The sequence below is a fragment of the Aptenodytes patagonicus genome, chromosome 4 (genome assembly GCF_965638725.1).
Source record: "Aptenodytes patagonicus chromosome 4, bAptPat1.pri.cur, whole genome shotgun sequence".
NCBI classification, from domain to species: domain Eukaryota; kingdom Metazoa; phylum Chordata; class Aves; order Sphenisciformes; family Spheniscidae; genus Aptenodytes; species Aptenodytes patagonicus.
Window position 1 is genome coordinate 46723342 of NC_134952.1, and position 17684 is coordinate 46741025.

General features: G+C 33.9%; 1 protein-coding gene across 4 annotated transcripts in view; it reads left to right on the forward strand.

The window, feature by feature from the left end:
* Positions 1-17684, forward strand: part of FSTL5 (follistatin like 5) — a 421124-nt gene that overhangs the window by 252881 nt on the left and 150559 nt on the right. For all 4 annotated transcript variants that reach the window (XM_076336585.1, XM_076336583.1, XM_076336586.1 and 1 more), the window contains exon 6: positions 9762-9882. In XM_076336585.1, the coding sequence (XP_076192700.1) occupies positions 9762-9882 (121 nt within the window). The remainder of the gene's footprint in view (positions 1-9761; positions 9883-17684) is intronic.

The following is a 17684-nucleotide window of genomic DNA, read 5'->3' on the forward strand; positions in this document are numbered from 1 at the left end:
AAATCTTTGCCTTCATCTGATGGAGGAAGATTTTAGCCTGCATATTTACTGAAAACGAACCAGGTATATGACTCAGTACTCTCTGAAGACTTAAAACAAGATGACAAATTAAAAGAACTCAGAGCAATATCTTCAAATGAAATGCACTGTTTTTCAGAGCATTATCTTTGATTGTTGAAAACTTGACACTTAGTTTCCATCCTCCCGTGGTTTAGCCCAATGAATATTTTTTTTTTTCTTGTTGAACATCAAAGCTTAATAAATCAAGATTGTTTTGCAAGGTGGGATTAGACTCTTGCTCTCTTCTGGCCTTAGTGTATATGATAGCTATCAGTATTTCTAAAAATTGGAATTGATGCAGTAGGAGAAAAGAAACAAAAAGACCTAGTCTTGAATACAGTATCTAGAAGGTATTGATTCATAATGTGAGAGAGGTCCCTTCCACTGAAAGAATGCTGGGCCCATTAACTTTCTTGAGAATGTGATCGTTGAAGGGGAAGGGGTGGTGGTGGTGGAAGAATGTTAGAAAGGTCGTTGAACTTCCCAGGGCTGAGTGGGAGACATTATTGTACCTTTAAAATGTTCTCAAGATTAGGAGAATTTTTCTCAGTTGTGCTCACAATACAGCCAAAATTTTGGAATCTGCAGACCTGTCATACATAATAGTGCCTGTCTGCATTTTAAATTTAATCATATTAAGGGAATATGAAAAATAACATATTTGTTGTAGAAAACAACAAGGATTCCTGAAGTTAATTTATGCTCACATGAATATTGAACTTCAGTTTTTAGTGCATCTTAAATTTTACATCTCCTCAATCTTGCTGTGCAATGAGTGCAATCAGGCTCTTGGATTGCATTTTATTATCTCATAGGTGTCCATATAGTCATCCTACCTAATATAAAATTGAAATGAATCAGCTGGAGATTGGAAATGGTGACAGCAACACTCCAATTTTTATTGATGTATGTTGAATCAGAAATCATAAGGGTTTTGCATTTGCAACTTGATGCAAGAAAAACAAATATTCCTCTCCAGAAAAAGCAAAAATAGTGCTTTTTATTAAAAAAGCTATTTCAAGTAGTGAGAAAATTAAAAAAAAACATATTTCAAGTATTATAACAATAAATTAACAATTGGCAGGCTATTATTTTTTTCCTTTTATTTGAACAATTCTGGCATCTGGATATAATTTTTTCATGGTTTTGTGGTCTAATACAGAATTACAGTTAAAAAATATTTATAACTCCGTTACACAGTGTAAATGTCAGACAAGGTAGTCTGCAATGAAGAGAGAAAAGCGGTGGGATTATGTAGCTCCATGCAGGCTAAGTGAACATTTTTTTACCCGTATAAATTCTTCTCTGACTTGACTGCTTTCACTGCTGAGCCTAACTCATTTAATGTTCTAGTTTCCAAATTCTATATTGGCAAGTCAGATGTGGCTTGATTTTGAAAGGACTTACTGATGAAGTTAACCTTTTAGACCACTCTGTTTTGAGAGGTAGGTACTAATCAGAAAGAGTATCTACCCTTCCAAAAGGGTGGGCTATGAAATAGGCAGAATTTTCATCATCTTCATCACCTCTGGTCTAACATAAATGCAACATATCTGCAAGATTTCTAGTAAAGTGGGGTGGTTCCTTGAAGGGTTTGTTTTGTTTTGATTTTAAAGCACTTTGAAAGAATTTAAATTAATCCAAAATAAAGGAAGATAATTGATTCTTCTGGTTAGCTATGAATATTCAGGTGTTAACAGACTCACTTGTTTATCTATTTTCTTTTATCTTCTGCAAAAACAAACTGGAATTTAATACAAAGTTATAAATGGAATGTCAGTGTTTCTATCACTGTAGACAGCTTGATTACTTTATATTGTTGTTGCTGTATAGAAGAGAAAAAAATATCAGAAGTGTTATGGGGAGACATGGGAATAAAATGTGTTTTTCCAGTGATGAATGCAGTTATTCTTGTATGGTGGAATTGCCATTTTATAAACAATAAGCCTTTTCTGGTTACCATCAGTAAAAGATACATAACCTCTAAGAATACTTCATCTTGCTCAACAGTGAAGTTCCTTCTGTGTGTGAAAGTGAAATAATCTGTACTTGATTAGACTTAGAGCTGCTTTCTTTCTATTTATTTCTTATACTAGTGAGCTAAGAAAGCAAAATTTTATAGAAAAGGGAAGTGACGTTAGTCTGAAAGCAAGTTGAATATATAATAATAATAAATTTTCCTCTTCCTGTCCCGCTTTTTAATGATCTATTTTCTGGAGTCAAAGAAAGAATTTAGCATCCTTATTTATGAACTAATATCTGTAATTTCAAATACCTGGATATATTTCTGTTATTTACCAGGGTAACACAGGACAAATGAAAATACGTTACATTTTTATACAAACTCATCCTTACTTCTGCATTTTATTTTGATGTTTTCTCAGTGTCATTTAATTCCAGTTAGTGAGACCAAACAAAAACAATTAAGAAACAGCCAAATGAACCACTCACTCTCAGGAAACTGTACTAAGTTCATCACTGTTTCAAGGAATGATAAGTGGAAGTTATGGGAACTACTATAAGATGAAATATGCCATTTTCACATATCAGTTTAATATGCTTCAATTACAGGTGACATCAGAAATACAGATTTCTCATAAAGCGTAATGAACCTTCGAATACTGTTACATATCCATGTGTGTTTGTAGATAAATACACAAGTTGGGGTGTGGGTGTGTGTATGTATATATAGCATCTGTACATAAAGCATCAATTCAAAAGTTCTAATGTAAAATATACTAAAAAAGAAATAAATTTTAAGTAGGAAATTAAGTACTGTTGTCTTTACGGCTATGTGTAGGTATGTGTACTTATCTGTAAATCTCAGGAATATGTCATACCTTAGAAGAATACACTCTCTGTAGATGAGTAGAGCTGTATCTATAAATGGCTTGGTTATTATATATTGTCTTAAAAAAAGTAATCTGACAGAATTATACATTTAATTGGTTTGTTTAATACAGCATTAATTGCTGCTAAACGTATAGGTAAGATAAAATTTTAATTAGTTTCTTCCTGTTTATTCTTTAAGTTCTTTTTTCTCAGATTTGCTTCAATCACTGTCGGTTATTATATTTGCTAACAAACTGTTGCTTGTTTGTGAATTGAGAACAGATGTGTGTCCTTTTTTATGTGACGGCTTGGCCTGAATTATGGCTCCATTTTTTCCTTCAAAGATTAAGATTCCTAAACTGTGTTCTCTATGTTGTGCCGCTGAGATCTGAAAGAAAAAAAGAAAAAAAATTAACATCTCCTGATTTTATTTCTGTATTAACGATAGTACTGTTGCACTTCATGCCAGCTGATACTTCGTGGCACTTGTTTGCACATCTACAACTAATGTAAATTGCATCTTTTCTGTCAGCATTGGTTTCTCAAACTCTGATGAAAATACTTCATGGAGCCCTGGCCTTTAAATTTTTACCTTTATGGTATAACTATGTGTTATTTGGAGGACTCGGAACTGAGAGAAGGGATAATAAGCCTATCTCCTCTTTTCGAATTTTTAGTCAACTTTGGTGTTTCCTACATGTGGCATAGGCAGAAGCATATTTCGCCTATTAAGCTATAGTTCTCTTTCTTTTCTGCCTATTAATTAGGGATACCTTATTACTTAGGTTGTATTATCTATTTTTATTATCACTAATCTAAGAAAAACTGAATATGCACTATATTCAATTCTAGATTCAAAATAAAAATAAGAATCCTACATGAAACTTCAAAATTGGGGGAAAAGAAAAGAGAATTTTTTAGGGATTAGTAGTGAGATATAGCTTACAAACACTGTGATCATAGTACTAAACCCTAACATCTTGATCTGTTTGCTGCCTTTGCTTTTATCAAGTAGAAGCCCTTCCCATTATTTTCTTGTGTAACGGATAATTCAGTTACTCTGCTGGATTAGAATTTAGTTATTTAGCTACTGGAATGGCATGTAAGGAAAAAAAGGGCTATGAATAGCTTTTAAAAGGAGATTTATTCTACCCTATATCTAGGTATTAGATTAATACCCTTGCGTATATATTTACAATGTGAATATTTCATATACCTGGGTAGGCAGCTTGAAGTCTTTTCTTCAGTCCAAATGGAGCATGTAGGATCCTCAGAGGTGTGTAAGCATTGCAAAATCTAACTGCTAGATGATCTTGCAGCTATGAATTCCTCAGTTTCTGGCTATGAAGAAAGTCCATGCCTGAAGTCTGAGAAGGTATCTTTTTAAACAAGAGCGTGGGCACAGTCTAGTGATTGGCTAATGCAAAATATAGAAGAAACAGTTTCTAAAGCTGGGGTTACCTAGGATATCCCTTTCTCTGGCCAATGATCTCAAGGTTAAGACAAGCAGTTATGCTTCTTCAGTTACTTCTCTCTGTCTCAAGGATTCTTAAATTCTGTTAAGGGAAGTTAAAGCAAGGAACAATTTACCAACCTTTATTATTAATTTGATTTCATAAATTATCAATTCTTTTAATTTCCACAAAGTTATACTGCTGTGGAAGATGGTGAAACAAGGTAATTGAATGCCCTCGTGTAGTCAGAATTAATTTGGAGCACAATTCCCACAGTGTTTGGTGTTTGATGTACTCTAGATCAAGCACTGAGTGATACAGTTGTGATAAGATACTTGCTTTTAGGAAAGATGAACACTCATTAACTGAACTACCATATTTGCTGTAAAGGAAGTTTTTGTTTGTAGTTGTATTTCTGTAGCATTTTCTTTGGGGAAGTACATAGACACCATCAATCACAGGCAAGCAGAAAACCACTGACTGACAAAATTTTTGGTAAGGTGGACTAATAAAGGAAATGTTGTTATTTGTGATCTAGTTTCATAACATCTGCAGACTTTTCATTGTGGCTGCCAGAAATCAAACTGAAATGAATGAAACCATCTATTCTGACATGCAGTTTGTCATTCTTAATCAGATTACCTTTCCCAGGCTCCTCAAATTTGGAGTAGTACTGACTAAATTCCTGAGAGGTTTTGAACTTAGCTAACGGTATGCTGATTCATGGGAAATAAATAATTGTGTGCTATATCTTTAAAAAAACCAATATTTTCCAAATACTACAAATCCCTCCTCCATGTTTCAAAGAGCATTCAATTCTCAAGCATAAGATTCATAGTTTAGAAAAGCCATATTTAATTTGAAAATTTAGATAAGTTTCTAAGTTTTCAGTATTTATGGGGTTTCACAATGAGCCATAAACAGCAGCAGTTTTGTTGTATGTCTTACCTTTTACCTGTTCACGATATGGAAAGTAAATGCTTCACTGATTTTATGGAAATGTAAAGTAAAATTTGTGAGAATAAATATTTGTGAACTTTCTCTGGTATGAATTTTCAACTCAGAAGTCTGAAATCAAATAATCCCTTGTATGACTTGTATGGCACAATCATAAAATTGTGCAGATCATCTTAATCAGGCTTTAACCTTTATAGAAAGAATTTTGTTTCTAGCATGTGACTTATTAAAAGTTTTACCTGTTTCTATCCTGCCTCCCTAACTAATTACCATCTGTTTAGTTTAACCAAGGAGTAGACAGGCTGGGTTTAAAGAATTGGCTCAAGAATCAGTTTTCTTGAATTTTACTCTTCCCTCCTCCATGGACAGAGATTAATAGAATTTAAAACTTAAGGCACACTGTTAGATCATATATGGTATATCATCATCTAATCTAACTTGTGTATCACAGACATGGAATTTTATTCTATTTGCCCTACACTTTTAATTAAAAAACTGTAGTGTCTTGCTTTTGGCTGAGGCAAAAAAGGTCTACAAGGAAGGTGTGCAGCCTTGATTTGAAAACATCAAGGAGAACTTAAGAGTCCCAGGATTCAAGGTTAATTTTTCCTGTAGCTTTTCTTTTTTTGTTTCAGAGGCGTTATTCATTTTTCCTGTCCTATTAACTTTTGTTTGCCAAATTGAAGCATCCATATTTATTTTTTCCCTTGTAAAAATACCTATGGAATCTGATATGGTCAGTTCTTAGTCTCTCTTTAAAAAAACAAAACCAAAAACAAACCTCCCAAAACCTATAAAGATTGATTTTTCTCAGCTCTCTTAATGTAAAGTGTCTTCGGCAGGCTTCTGATTACTTTTATGGATCCTTTCTAACTTGAAAAGTTCCCTTCTAGTTTTTCAACATTGAATTTTAATATGTGCAAGTCAAAACTGAATGTTGTGTTTCAATGTCCCACCATTGCCTTTCTACCCCCAGCTACCTTGTTACACTTCAAAAAACCATACTGCTTGGTTAGGCTACAGAATGATCCTGGAATTCATGAGACTTCCTTATCCACAGCAAATCCTGCCTTTTTTTCAGATAAAATGCTTTCCAGGGCCCATTTATCCTCATTAAGGTATGATCTGGGTTCTTATTTTTAGATGAATGACCTTACATTTGGCTCAATGAAAACACAGATCCTTTTCCTGCAAACATCCAACCATGTGATCCATTTCATTCCATATGCTTCCCTGTCCTTCTCCTCATTATTATTCACCTCAACAGTATATGCCATCTGCCAATCTTCTTTTTATATTTATTTTTAAATTATCGAAAAGGACTGGGATGAGACCCCAGACTTGCAAAATCCCACTGGATTGCTTCAGCCACTGATGATTCTGTACTGACATCTATTTTTTCAGGTTTTGCAATTACTGACTTTATTATTCATGCACTATATGCCTTATTGATACTGCATAGTATTATTTTTCTTTTGTAATGATGTAGGGTGTGAAATTAAAAATACCTACAAGAAGCTATTATGTTTAGCAAGATGCCTTTGTAAATTAAATCCCTGACATAAGTAAAAGAAAATGAAAAATGGGTTTGTCTGACAGGCTGTATTTCCTAGAAGATGGTGTTAAAATATCATGTCGTGACAGCGTTTAAACACAAAAAATATTCACAGTCTTTATCTGTGAATTCCACTGTTTATTTCTTGAACCAATACTGACAGTTTTTCTTGCCCTGTTTGAATATTTGCACTGCATCATTATATGTCCCACCTTATGGAATTTCACTGATATTTGAAGATAATTTAAAAGGTAATGTCAACAAGAAAAAGATCTCCTCAGATGGTGAGTTAGGGACTCTTGTGAACAGGCAGTTTGATCCTGATGATTTTAAAACACTTAATGCTAACATAAGTTGCTAAACGACTTCTCTGTTGACTAACGGCTTGGTAAGTAGTCAGCTTTGCTTTGCTAGAGTCTCATATAGGTTGTAATTCCATATCACGGTCGATCTCATCTAACAGCAGGCTGCTACAGAAACAGGTAATTTTTCAAAATCCAAATTCCCACATCCTAATACCTGTTCTGAGTTGTACCTCTTGTGATAGAATATTAATCCCCCACCCTTTCAAGAGAAAAGCCCAACCAACCAAAATCTCCACAAAGATTAATTTTGCTTTCGATCAGAGAGTTGCTCTGATCCACAGATCACATTGCAGAGTCGGGAGATGGCTAGATCCAGCACAAGAGAATTCCTATTGGGTAAAAATTGGAACAGCTCTTTTAGCAGCAAATCGCAGATAATTAAGATTAATCGTGATATGAAATCACTTCTGTACCTTCTGAAATTTGTCCTTATGGACACTTTTGGAGGGTTTATCAAAACTGAGTGAATTTTCCAAAGAACCCCAAAGTGTCTCACCAGCATAAAGATGTCTATATATAAACAAACTTTGAATCTTATATCTGTAATCAAAATTATGGGTTTACTGAAGATGAAAATTAAATAATTGCCAGGAAAAGAAATCGTACATGTCCATAGCATAATTCTTGGAAATATCTCAATCATTCTGGCTAATCTTTTTTTAAATTATTGTTATTTTTATTTTAAATAAAATTGACCAATTATAAATGAAAAGCATCATAAGACAGATTTCAGCTCAAAGGATTGAAGCTCAGAACACTAATATGCAATTAAAAATGTGGTACTATAGTGGCAGGTGTTGGTGGGCTTTAACAAAGGTTTTATTGCACCACATTAGGTGTAAAATTTAATCCTTGTTTGTACAACTGAAGCTAGTGGGAATAAGTGTTCTAAACTATTTCAGACCACCTTTTATGAAAAAGAAGCAAAGGAACAATGCTTCTTACTCTAAATGTTCCTTTTTCATGAACCAGCTGTGATTTTAAGCACATTTCATGGCCTTGAAATCTTAGAGATTTCTTCTAGAGTGAAGTTTTCAATACACACCGTTATATCTTTAGTACTACTTCTATAACTACAATGGGCTTAGAGTTATTAATTTTTCCCAAGATACATTTTTGTCCTTTATGTACCAGCTCTAAGATCTACGCAGTTGCATTTTTTCTCTAATTCAGTTTAATGTGAACTTAATAAACAGGCTTTTAAAGTATGAGAAGTAGCCAACGCTAATATTCAGGTAGGTAGTATGTATATTTAATTAATAATAGCTAAAGCTGGTTTTGTGGTGATTTTTCTTATCTTTGTGAATAGTTTTCATACTTTCTAATGTATTAACAAGGTTATTATCTTTCATAATGCTTTTTTATTAATATATAGATTACTTCTGGTAGGGTAAAATGTTTGTGTCCTTTCTCTTTGCTCTAATGCTCCCTTTATTCTCTATTATTATTTAGAAATTTTCTATTTACATGAATAATAACTGAATGCATTCCTCTCTATTCCTGTTGATTCTTTTGCAGAGCAACTGAAACACAAAAGCCTCTGTATCCCTTGTTTTTCAGAAGCTATCATATGATAATACAAATTTAATGGTTTTGCAGTTATTTTGGGAGACAGGGTAGGAAGACTAATTATTTTACAAAGGAATTAACTATAGTTATATTCATTTTTTCTGTGCAAGGTACAAAACTTTAAACTGCAAATTATAACAAGGTGTTGCATTAGGTTTGGTTCTTTCAGTTATGTAATATTGTTTTTAATACATGCACCATGTAAAATTAGAATTCTGAATATGTGTGGTTATCTTAAGAATTCCTTGGATGGAATCAAGGTAGATGTCTACAACGTATACAGACTTTAAACCAAAATGGTGCAAAAATTAAAGAACATTTTTCTGGAAGAAGTTAATTGGTGTTAAAATCTAATAGCTATTAATTATGATCTATTTACAAAGTGTATGTGCCCCCATTTAGAAACAGGAGCCTTTTCAGGTCAGCTACTCTTATAACAGGTCTTTGGGAAGATAATAGGCTTGTCAAAAGCCTGTAAGAAGTTGATACAATTAGTAGGTAATAGGAGTTTAGTTTATTTGAAAATGTCTGAATTTTTTTTTGTGGTTAGGAATTAGACTGAGAGGAAAAAGACATTACGTCACGTGTACTTGGGAAATTATTATCTCAAGTATATTTGAATGGTTCTTAATCACCATTCCTATACATTTAAAGTAAAATCAGCTTTAACATTCACAGTGTCTTTATAGTGCTTCTGCCTATCCCCATTATATATATTCTCTATATGTTCTGAACACTTTTGTGTAATCTCAGTGAGTCTGTCCTAAAGGTACTAACTTTTAAAACTGCAATAAATAATTACAAAGTAACTGGAAATCCCTGACAATCCCTGCAACTGCAACGCAGTTGCAGTTCATTGCCCCACAGCAACCTTAAAATGATCTATTAAATGATTATTAGAAACAATTAATTATACCAGAGAACTCTAAGAGCTCAAATGTAATTTCATGGTTATAATTTTCTTGTCAGGTAATAAAACGGGATGAGCTTGGCAAGGATCTGTCTGACTGCTCTCTGTTCGATTTGCTGAAATACGATGATTATAATAGTGACAAGCACCTAGCTCTGGAAGAATTCTATAGAGCTTTTCGTAAGTACAAAGATTAGCTTATTCTTTTTTCAGTTTTCTTTTCTCCCTCTTGCTTTGTTTTTCTAAAATGGTATTTTTTTATTTTTAAATCTTGATACATCCCGATGCTGTACTTAAACAATAAGTATAATTTAACAGTCATATTATAGTAGAGAACTTCTTACCAGAAATCAATGAGATCCATTAGTCTCCAGATTTCTGAGGGATTTTGGTAATGGAGAATTTGTAGATAATCTTTCTTAATGCCAACATGCATTGATAAGTCTGTGTTGTGCACAAGTGGGAAGTAGTGTGGTCAAGATATAACCAATAGAACCGAAAAAGCTAGAACGCTTCCCCGCACTCTGTATTTATGAGTGCTGATAAGACCATTTCTGACAAACCCAGCAACAAATATACCACTTCTATTAGGTGCCTTATGTCTTCACAGAACGCAGAGAGAGGTATAGATTTGTGGTGTAGTTTTGCCAGGTATTTGTTCTCTAAATGCCAAAGGTGTCTGGGGACAAATGTGTACAGTACATACGAACATCTTGACCAAACCACTGGGATATGGGTCAACGTGGTAGTGAGTAACAGAAAGAAGGAAGATGTTGAGAGCTTTCATATAGTATGTTACATGCAATATAAGATACATCCATATATTTTGTTATATCCAGATCAGAACTGATGATTTTTACTCTTATCTACCTCAAATCTAAGACTGAATCTTGAAATCTGACTTTGGTTTCAATATCTGTTTCTCCACATTCATCAACCTGGCAGCATAGCAGATCAAGTTTGTGCTCAGCTCTTCCTATATTTATAGTTTGATTATGCATTGACTAGTCCATAAACATATCTTCATTTTGAGTCATTACAGCCTGTTGCTTTAGTCTTCTTGTACTTTATCTTTGGACAACTGACAGCTCTCAGCCACTTTAGATGATGTCAAATGAAAAAAGATCCAAAACTACTTAAAGAGTTTAAAACTAAAAAATAATGAATGGATATTAGGAAAAACATGGCTGCATGGAAAGCAATAAGAATAAACATGAAAATAAACATCAAGAAAGACTACCTGAAAGTTTCCTAGTTTTGCCCATTTAATTCTATTTTTATTTCCCTGAAAGTCTTTCAGAAAGTGTGATTTTGTGATACTGCTTAGCTGAATGAATGGCTTAGTGCTCCTAAAAAAACCTTGATCCTGCTTCCTGCTATTATCTGACTGCCTTTCTTGCGGTGTCCTGACACTCGTGGTCTCTCCTCTGAGTCACTTACTAAATCAGCAGAAAAATATTCACCCTCCACATCCCACCCCCAATCCTGCTTATTTTCTGCCAGTTGGGTGACCTGAATTGAGTAAGTGAAGGGTCAGACCATAACTCATGCAAAAGGAGAGTAGAGCCAAGAAATAAAGGGGGAGAGGGAGAGAATGGGAGATGTTAGGACTTTGTGGCAGTGAGATAAATTAATTCATCTGTACCAGCAAAACACTAGGAAATACCTTAATTTCTTTATTAAAGGTTGTGATATGTCTGACTTACCAAAACATAAAGAATTACATAGCATCTGTAGAAACGTACCCATGCATTATCTACAATTATATGGATAGATGTTGTACATGTAGATCTTGATTATATGCATAGATGTGGAAATATATATGGAAGCAGGTAGGATGTATAGCAATCCAAGAAGGTAAAAGACATGTTTAAAGTGTTAGCATGCTGTTTGCAAACACTGAAACCATGTATTAATGGAAGCATAACATTGTTCTTCCAAATAAGACTTGGATGTGCCTCTGAGGGACTATTTTGCATAGCTGTGAAACTCCAGACATTAGGATAGCTTTTTGTTGTATATTTTTAATGGACTTTTGAATAACGAAGATCATTTCCATATGGTATGTTAAGCATTGTCTTAATATGAACGATAATGGAAACATTAGGTTACATAAAGTTAGGAATTATTTAGGTTTCTTTGTTGCAATACAATAGTGGAGAAGACCCTATTTAAAACTATAGGGGTATCTTGGAAGATGATTTCTAGAGCAAGATTCATTCTTCTAAGTAGGGTTTTTTAACAAACTGTCTACATATTCATTAAATTGTTTAAAAATGAAACCTAAAAAAAAGGTCATTGTACATTTTGTGCCCAACAGGCCAAAGGAATGTGACATACCATTAGTCTCTGTAATTAAGGCAAAACAAATACTCTTGAAATAAATTTGAGGATTAACTCCACTTGTGTTGTGTTTGGTCTTGAGAGTTTGAATTCAGTCATTCTAACCTACGTCAATAGCATTAACAAAAATTACATAATGCTATAAAAGTATACTAAGCTAAGCAAAACCAAAACAAATTAAATGATAGCCACCTGGTCACTAAACTACTGCTCTTATGGCTAAACAAACTGACCCCAAGCTGAAACCAAGCTCTCCACAAAAGCCAAGCCAACCCCAGGCAAAACGAATCTGACAGCCCCAGTCCAGAGGCCTGTGTTGTTTGCTTAAGCCAAAGCCTGTGACCTGTTACTAGTAATGGCAAGTCTGGATTTACCAGGATACAGAGAATTAATATAGACAGGGAAACAGATCCGTGTAAGGAAATATACACAAGAAGCACTCACATCACATCTTCCACACACCATTCCACACACAAGTATCTCCTCATTTAAGCTTCAACCTACGACAGAATTAAACATTTTAAATTTCTTCAATAAAGTGAAATAGGAATGTTGAAAATATTTATTCCAAACAGACAAAAAACTGATTTTTTTCCAGAATTTTCTTTAAGTATTTAATCATTTCAATTTTGCATTCCAAAGTTATAATTATGTTGTATTGTAATTATATATTATAATTTTGAAATTATCATTTTGTACAGTATGGAAAAGATTATTTTTCACCAGCTCAGACACTTTCAAACACGTAGAACAAATCAAAACCAAAATAGGAAGGATTTTTTTAAAAATACTTTTCATAACTATGTAATGGGTGAAAGATTATAACAGTAATAGTACTTGCAGGAGATCATCTAAAATATTATGGTCTTATTTGTTATTTAAAGAAGTATAAAAGACATAACTGTTATTTTAAATAAAAAATGCTTCTAGAATTTTTCACCCCTCACACGGTTCTCTGTCCATTGAGCTTGACAGTGTGTTTGTCACTGGTTTTTCATTCTTTTACCTCCACCATTTTCATCTCCATTTAGAACCTAATTTCAATTTAATACCTGCTACTCCCAGTGGATTTGCCTCTATCCCTAATAGCAGTGGAGTGGTGGATTTGAGAACTGTTGAACTCTCCTCATTAAAGTTTGTCTGCCCAACTGCTGGAACAAGAGTTACTGACATTTATTCACTCAGAATGGCAGTGGAGAAAATTTGAGTTTGCAATGCTGGAGAAATTAATCCTATTCAAAACTGCTGCACAGAATTCAACGGGTCTTCTTTGTTTCTGTAACTCTAGTGAATTTCTTTTTTAAGTATGGAGAGGGAGTGAAAGAAAGGGCATAGAAGGGAAGCAGTTCTAATGCCTTGTTTGTTAAGACAGAGTCATACGAGGACAGAAATGCTAGGACTAGGTGGTAGAGGTAGGGGAGGGGTGATAGGGGTCACAGCACCACAGTTGTTATATGTCACAATTCCCCAAGGGTACTTCTGAAGCCAGTTTGTACCTGAAGCTGCTAAAATATAAAATGTACTACAGATAACAAAATATACTTTTAGGACATATTTGAATTTGGTGAAGATTAAACAGCTCTCATTTTCTAAATGTAATTGTTCATCGATGTCCTCTACTCAGCACAGGATCATGCTGCACAGAAGAACCTTTGAGAAAAATGAGAAAGCTGTAAAAAGGGCTGAGAGAAGGCATTAGGGATATTTATGTCATCAGCCTGACCCTAAAAAGGGGATAGTAATAGTCAAGCATACAACTAGCATGCACATTTCTAGCTGTGATTTCAACTGGTATTTAAAAATACTTGGATAAGATTTTGAACACAGTTGGATAGGATTAAAAGCTGTCTTCACTATGCTGTTGAACAACCTACTCCCTTAAAGTGGTTTCTTTTTAAAGGATTAGGCAATTACATTTTATTTAAATATGAGTTTATATCTGTGGGATTATCAGTACTGTTTCATTAGCATTTGCAGGTAGGAATTTTTTTCATTGGCATACTTAATTAGAAATTTGACTGTCATCTAAAGATTGTAAATTCAGTATCAAACATGACTGTAGATTGTACTGCTTTATGAAGAGTTCCCCACAGATAACAGCAATTCTATTTTTTTCTCTGGTGGTGGAAAATAAACCACCTTAAAGGCAAAGATTAATCATTGCCTGTTTTAAAGGTATTAACACGCACATAAATATATATCTATACATATATACATATACATGCTTGCTTGTATTCTGTGAATTACTTTTGACAGTCTCATTTTATCTTACAAAATGAGTTCAAAATAAACAGGACAACCAAATGTGAATAACTATGCAGTGGAATAAAAATCCCTTTCCCCCTTCAGAAGGTCAGATGCTGAAGCAGTAACAAAGAAAGAAAATGCTTGAGAGGGTGCTTTCTGCCTTGGAGGTTTGTGCCAAGTCCAGGTTAACAAACTGTTACAAGCAGATGAAGATGCCTACTGGCTTCTGTAGTGTTTTACATACTGGCAAGACTGATGCGGTTTTCTGGGTATCGACTGTTTTCCCTCATACCGTGAGGGGTTTTTTTTAGTGCTATAGAATCTATCTACTAGATATCTGTCTACTAGATGCCATAACAGTTTAACTAGATCAATAGTGTCTGCAGAGAGGAGCCTGAAAAATTATTTCCATTAATATAAGAAGATAAAACAGAAAGTTTAGATCTAACTAGGTTTTGGGATCTTGGGACTGAAGGAATCAGCTGGTTCGGTCCTCTACTGCTTCAACCACATCGTGTAAAATTCTATCTCAAAAGTGATCCAGCTCCATGTTTTGCTTTTTTGTTTTCCTTCCCCAGCCAGCCCCAAGCTAAAGGATTTTCTGTAAGGGAATGTTTTTTTAGACAGGGAAAAATATATTTAACTTTTTCTGAAAGGGTGGCTGAAAGCCTAAGATGATGGAGTCAAACAAAAGCTAGAAAGGAGGAATACAGGTTCTTGAAAGCTTTATCTTCTGTAAACTAAAACTCAGCTGATGTGCTTCCTTTATTTTTCAAGGATTTTCTTTCTTTGTGTAATGTCTCCTATCGTATCAAGATAATTCTGTGTTTGCTGTAAATGCTTTCTCTTTTTGTTTGTCTTCTAGTGCTGTTTTCTAAAATAAATAATGTTATGTGTTTTCCTCCTTTAAAGTACCATCTAAAATGAAATTTCAAAGGAGGTACTTCAGGTGGCCTTCATGGTGGGTTGCAAAACCTCAAGGCATACCACAAGCAAGTAAATCGTAATAAATTATTCTATTTGATCACTCAGCAGATGCAGATGTATATGTAGGCACTTCCCTTTGTGATTGCAGTAGAAAGAATGATGCTAATTTAGACATTTATGAATAGAACTGATTGAATACAATGAATGCAAATAACAAGTTTATTGTAAATAATAGAACTAAATGCTGTATGTAACAATTGACATCCTGCATAAAATGAAGAAAAAAAAATAGCAATATCTTTCAGAATTGTTTTCTATTCTTAGTGTAGAACTATTTTTGATGTTATCTTATGCTCAAAAAAGGGGCCATGGAAGGCCCTCACACTGAGGACTTGAGTGTAAAAAATACCACTAGATGTACAAGAAATTTTCAGAAAGAATTAGCTAGCCAAAACAAAATATGACCTAATTTTATAGTCCCTTCTTCTGTTAGTGATGCTTTATAGTTTCACTGGAACTATTGTGCTTTCAGGTACCACTCAACACTATTAACAATATCTAATCTGTCATGCAGCTGTTATTCAGGATCATGTATATTGTTACTGTACATGCTATTGCTTTGTATATTTAAAAATACCTTCAGTTTTGAAATGCTGTTCAGGTCACAGATATCAGATTCAGATTTCAAGCACTCCTTATTGCTGAGGTATTTGTATGAAGTGATATATGAACCTACAGTAACAGCAACTATTACAGAAGTTGATCTGGGCTGAAATTACAGAACTTGTCTTCGGGCTTAGCTTTTAGGAGGAAATGCGAGGCCAGTGCCTAATATGATTGTCATACTCGGTGCTTTGTTGTGTCTTGAATCACGTGGAAAGGCAAACAGCAGGAAGTCCCCATAAATACAGTGCTCATTATGATCGCGTGTGCTTAGTTATTAGATTCTCACAGTCCTCAAAAATGATTCTAAAACATCACTGCTTTCATTATGATAGCTTTACTTCTATTTTAGTTTGTCAAAGGCAATTATTACAGGTGCATGTTCAAAAAACTTTTTTTTGAAGTGTGTCTTTATTTCCAAAGCAAAATAGACCAGAATTTAACAACAACAACAACAACAAAAATCTAAATATAAAATCTGTACTGAATTGTTCATTTAAATAAATGGGACTTTCCATTGGCTTATATAAGTTATCCCCAAGTCCACAAAGCCTAACTCAAAAAAATACTTATTGAATTTATACTTCCAATGACTTCGATATGAGGTCCCAAATATTGTATTTTATGTGGAATCTGAGTCAGAGCTTTATGACTATCATGAGTCTTCAATACTAAAATAGGTTAACAAATAGTAGAGGAAAGATTTTCTGAGGGAGGAATAGGTATTATTCTGTCTCCTGCTACCATTAATTCCTTTTCAGCAACAACTAGTGTGTATTAGATTGTTCCAGAGGGTATTATATTTCAGCACTAACCTCTGAAAATACCAGTTAACATCATACTGAGTAGGAGCTATTGGACTTAGTGGTAATATTTTTCTGCTCAACCTAATCTATCTTTCAGATTCCTACCTGTGCTACGTGTATTTTCAATCTAGAGATTCTCAGCTGGAAAAGAATACAATCTCTTCTGTTGAGTGGGCAGAATTTTAAACTGATCATTTCAAACAAGTAAATATTTAAGGTATTAAATATTGTTTCATGGACTGAAGTAGTGTGCCTGAAATTTCTCACACGCCACTAAGCCAATTCATTTTGATTCCAAGTGATTTCCAAATGATGATAAATGTGTTTATTTGGTGCTTCCCCAGTAAGACTGTGTGTGGTTTTTTTGTGGGTTTGGTTGTTTGGTTTTTTTTTTGGTTGTGGTGTTTTGTTGGGGTTTTTTAGAAATATTTTACTTTTTTTTATTAAAAAAAAGTCTCTGAGCAAAAAGGGCCCTTTTTTAAAAAAAAAAAAAACTTAAGTGTTGCTGTTTGACAACGTAGAAGTCTGAGAAATGCTAAGCTGTTGGTGTATTTTGCCTGTTCAGATCTGGATCAATAGGAGTATATATCAGATCAATATCCGTAGGAGATAACTGATTTTAACATACCTTCTTTATAGCATACATTCAAAGCATCCGATAATACTTAAATAGTATCATGCAGTTGAAGTTTTTTATTCTTTTAAAATTTTGCCTGATTTTTGCATTCCTTCTGGATAAACACAAAATGAAAGATCTTATCAGATATTGTACATGCTTGCCATGAAGCTCTGATGAATTATGATATTCATCATTTTATGTAGCCCTGCTACTGTCTCTCCTAGGCTGTAGAGTGTTTGCACTGACTTAGGTAATTTAAGAACTGGATAAAAAGTGTCATAAATGAACCAATCACATTTAAGTGTGAATAAGCTATTATTTCCTAAGGCCAGATGTCTAGAAATGGTGTACTAATAAAACATAATTACATTGTGATG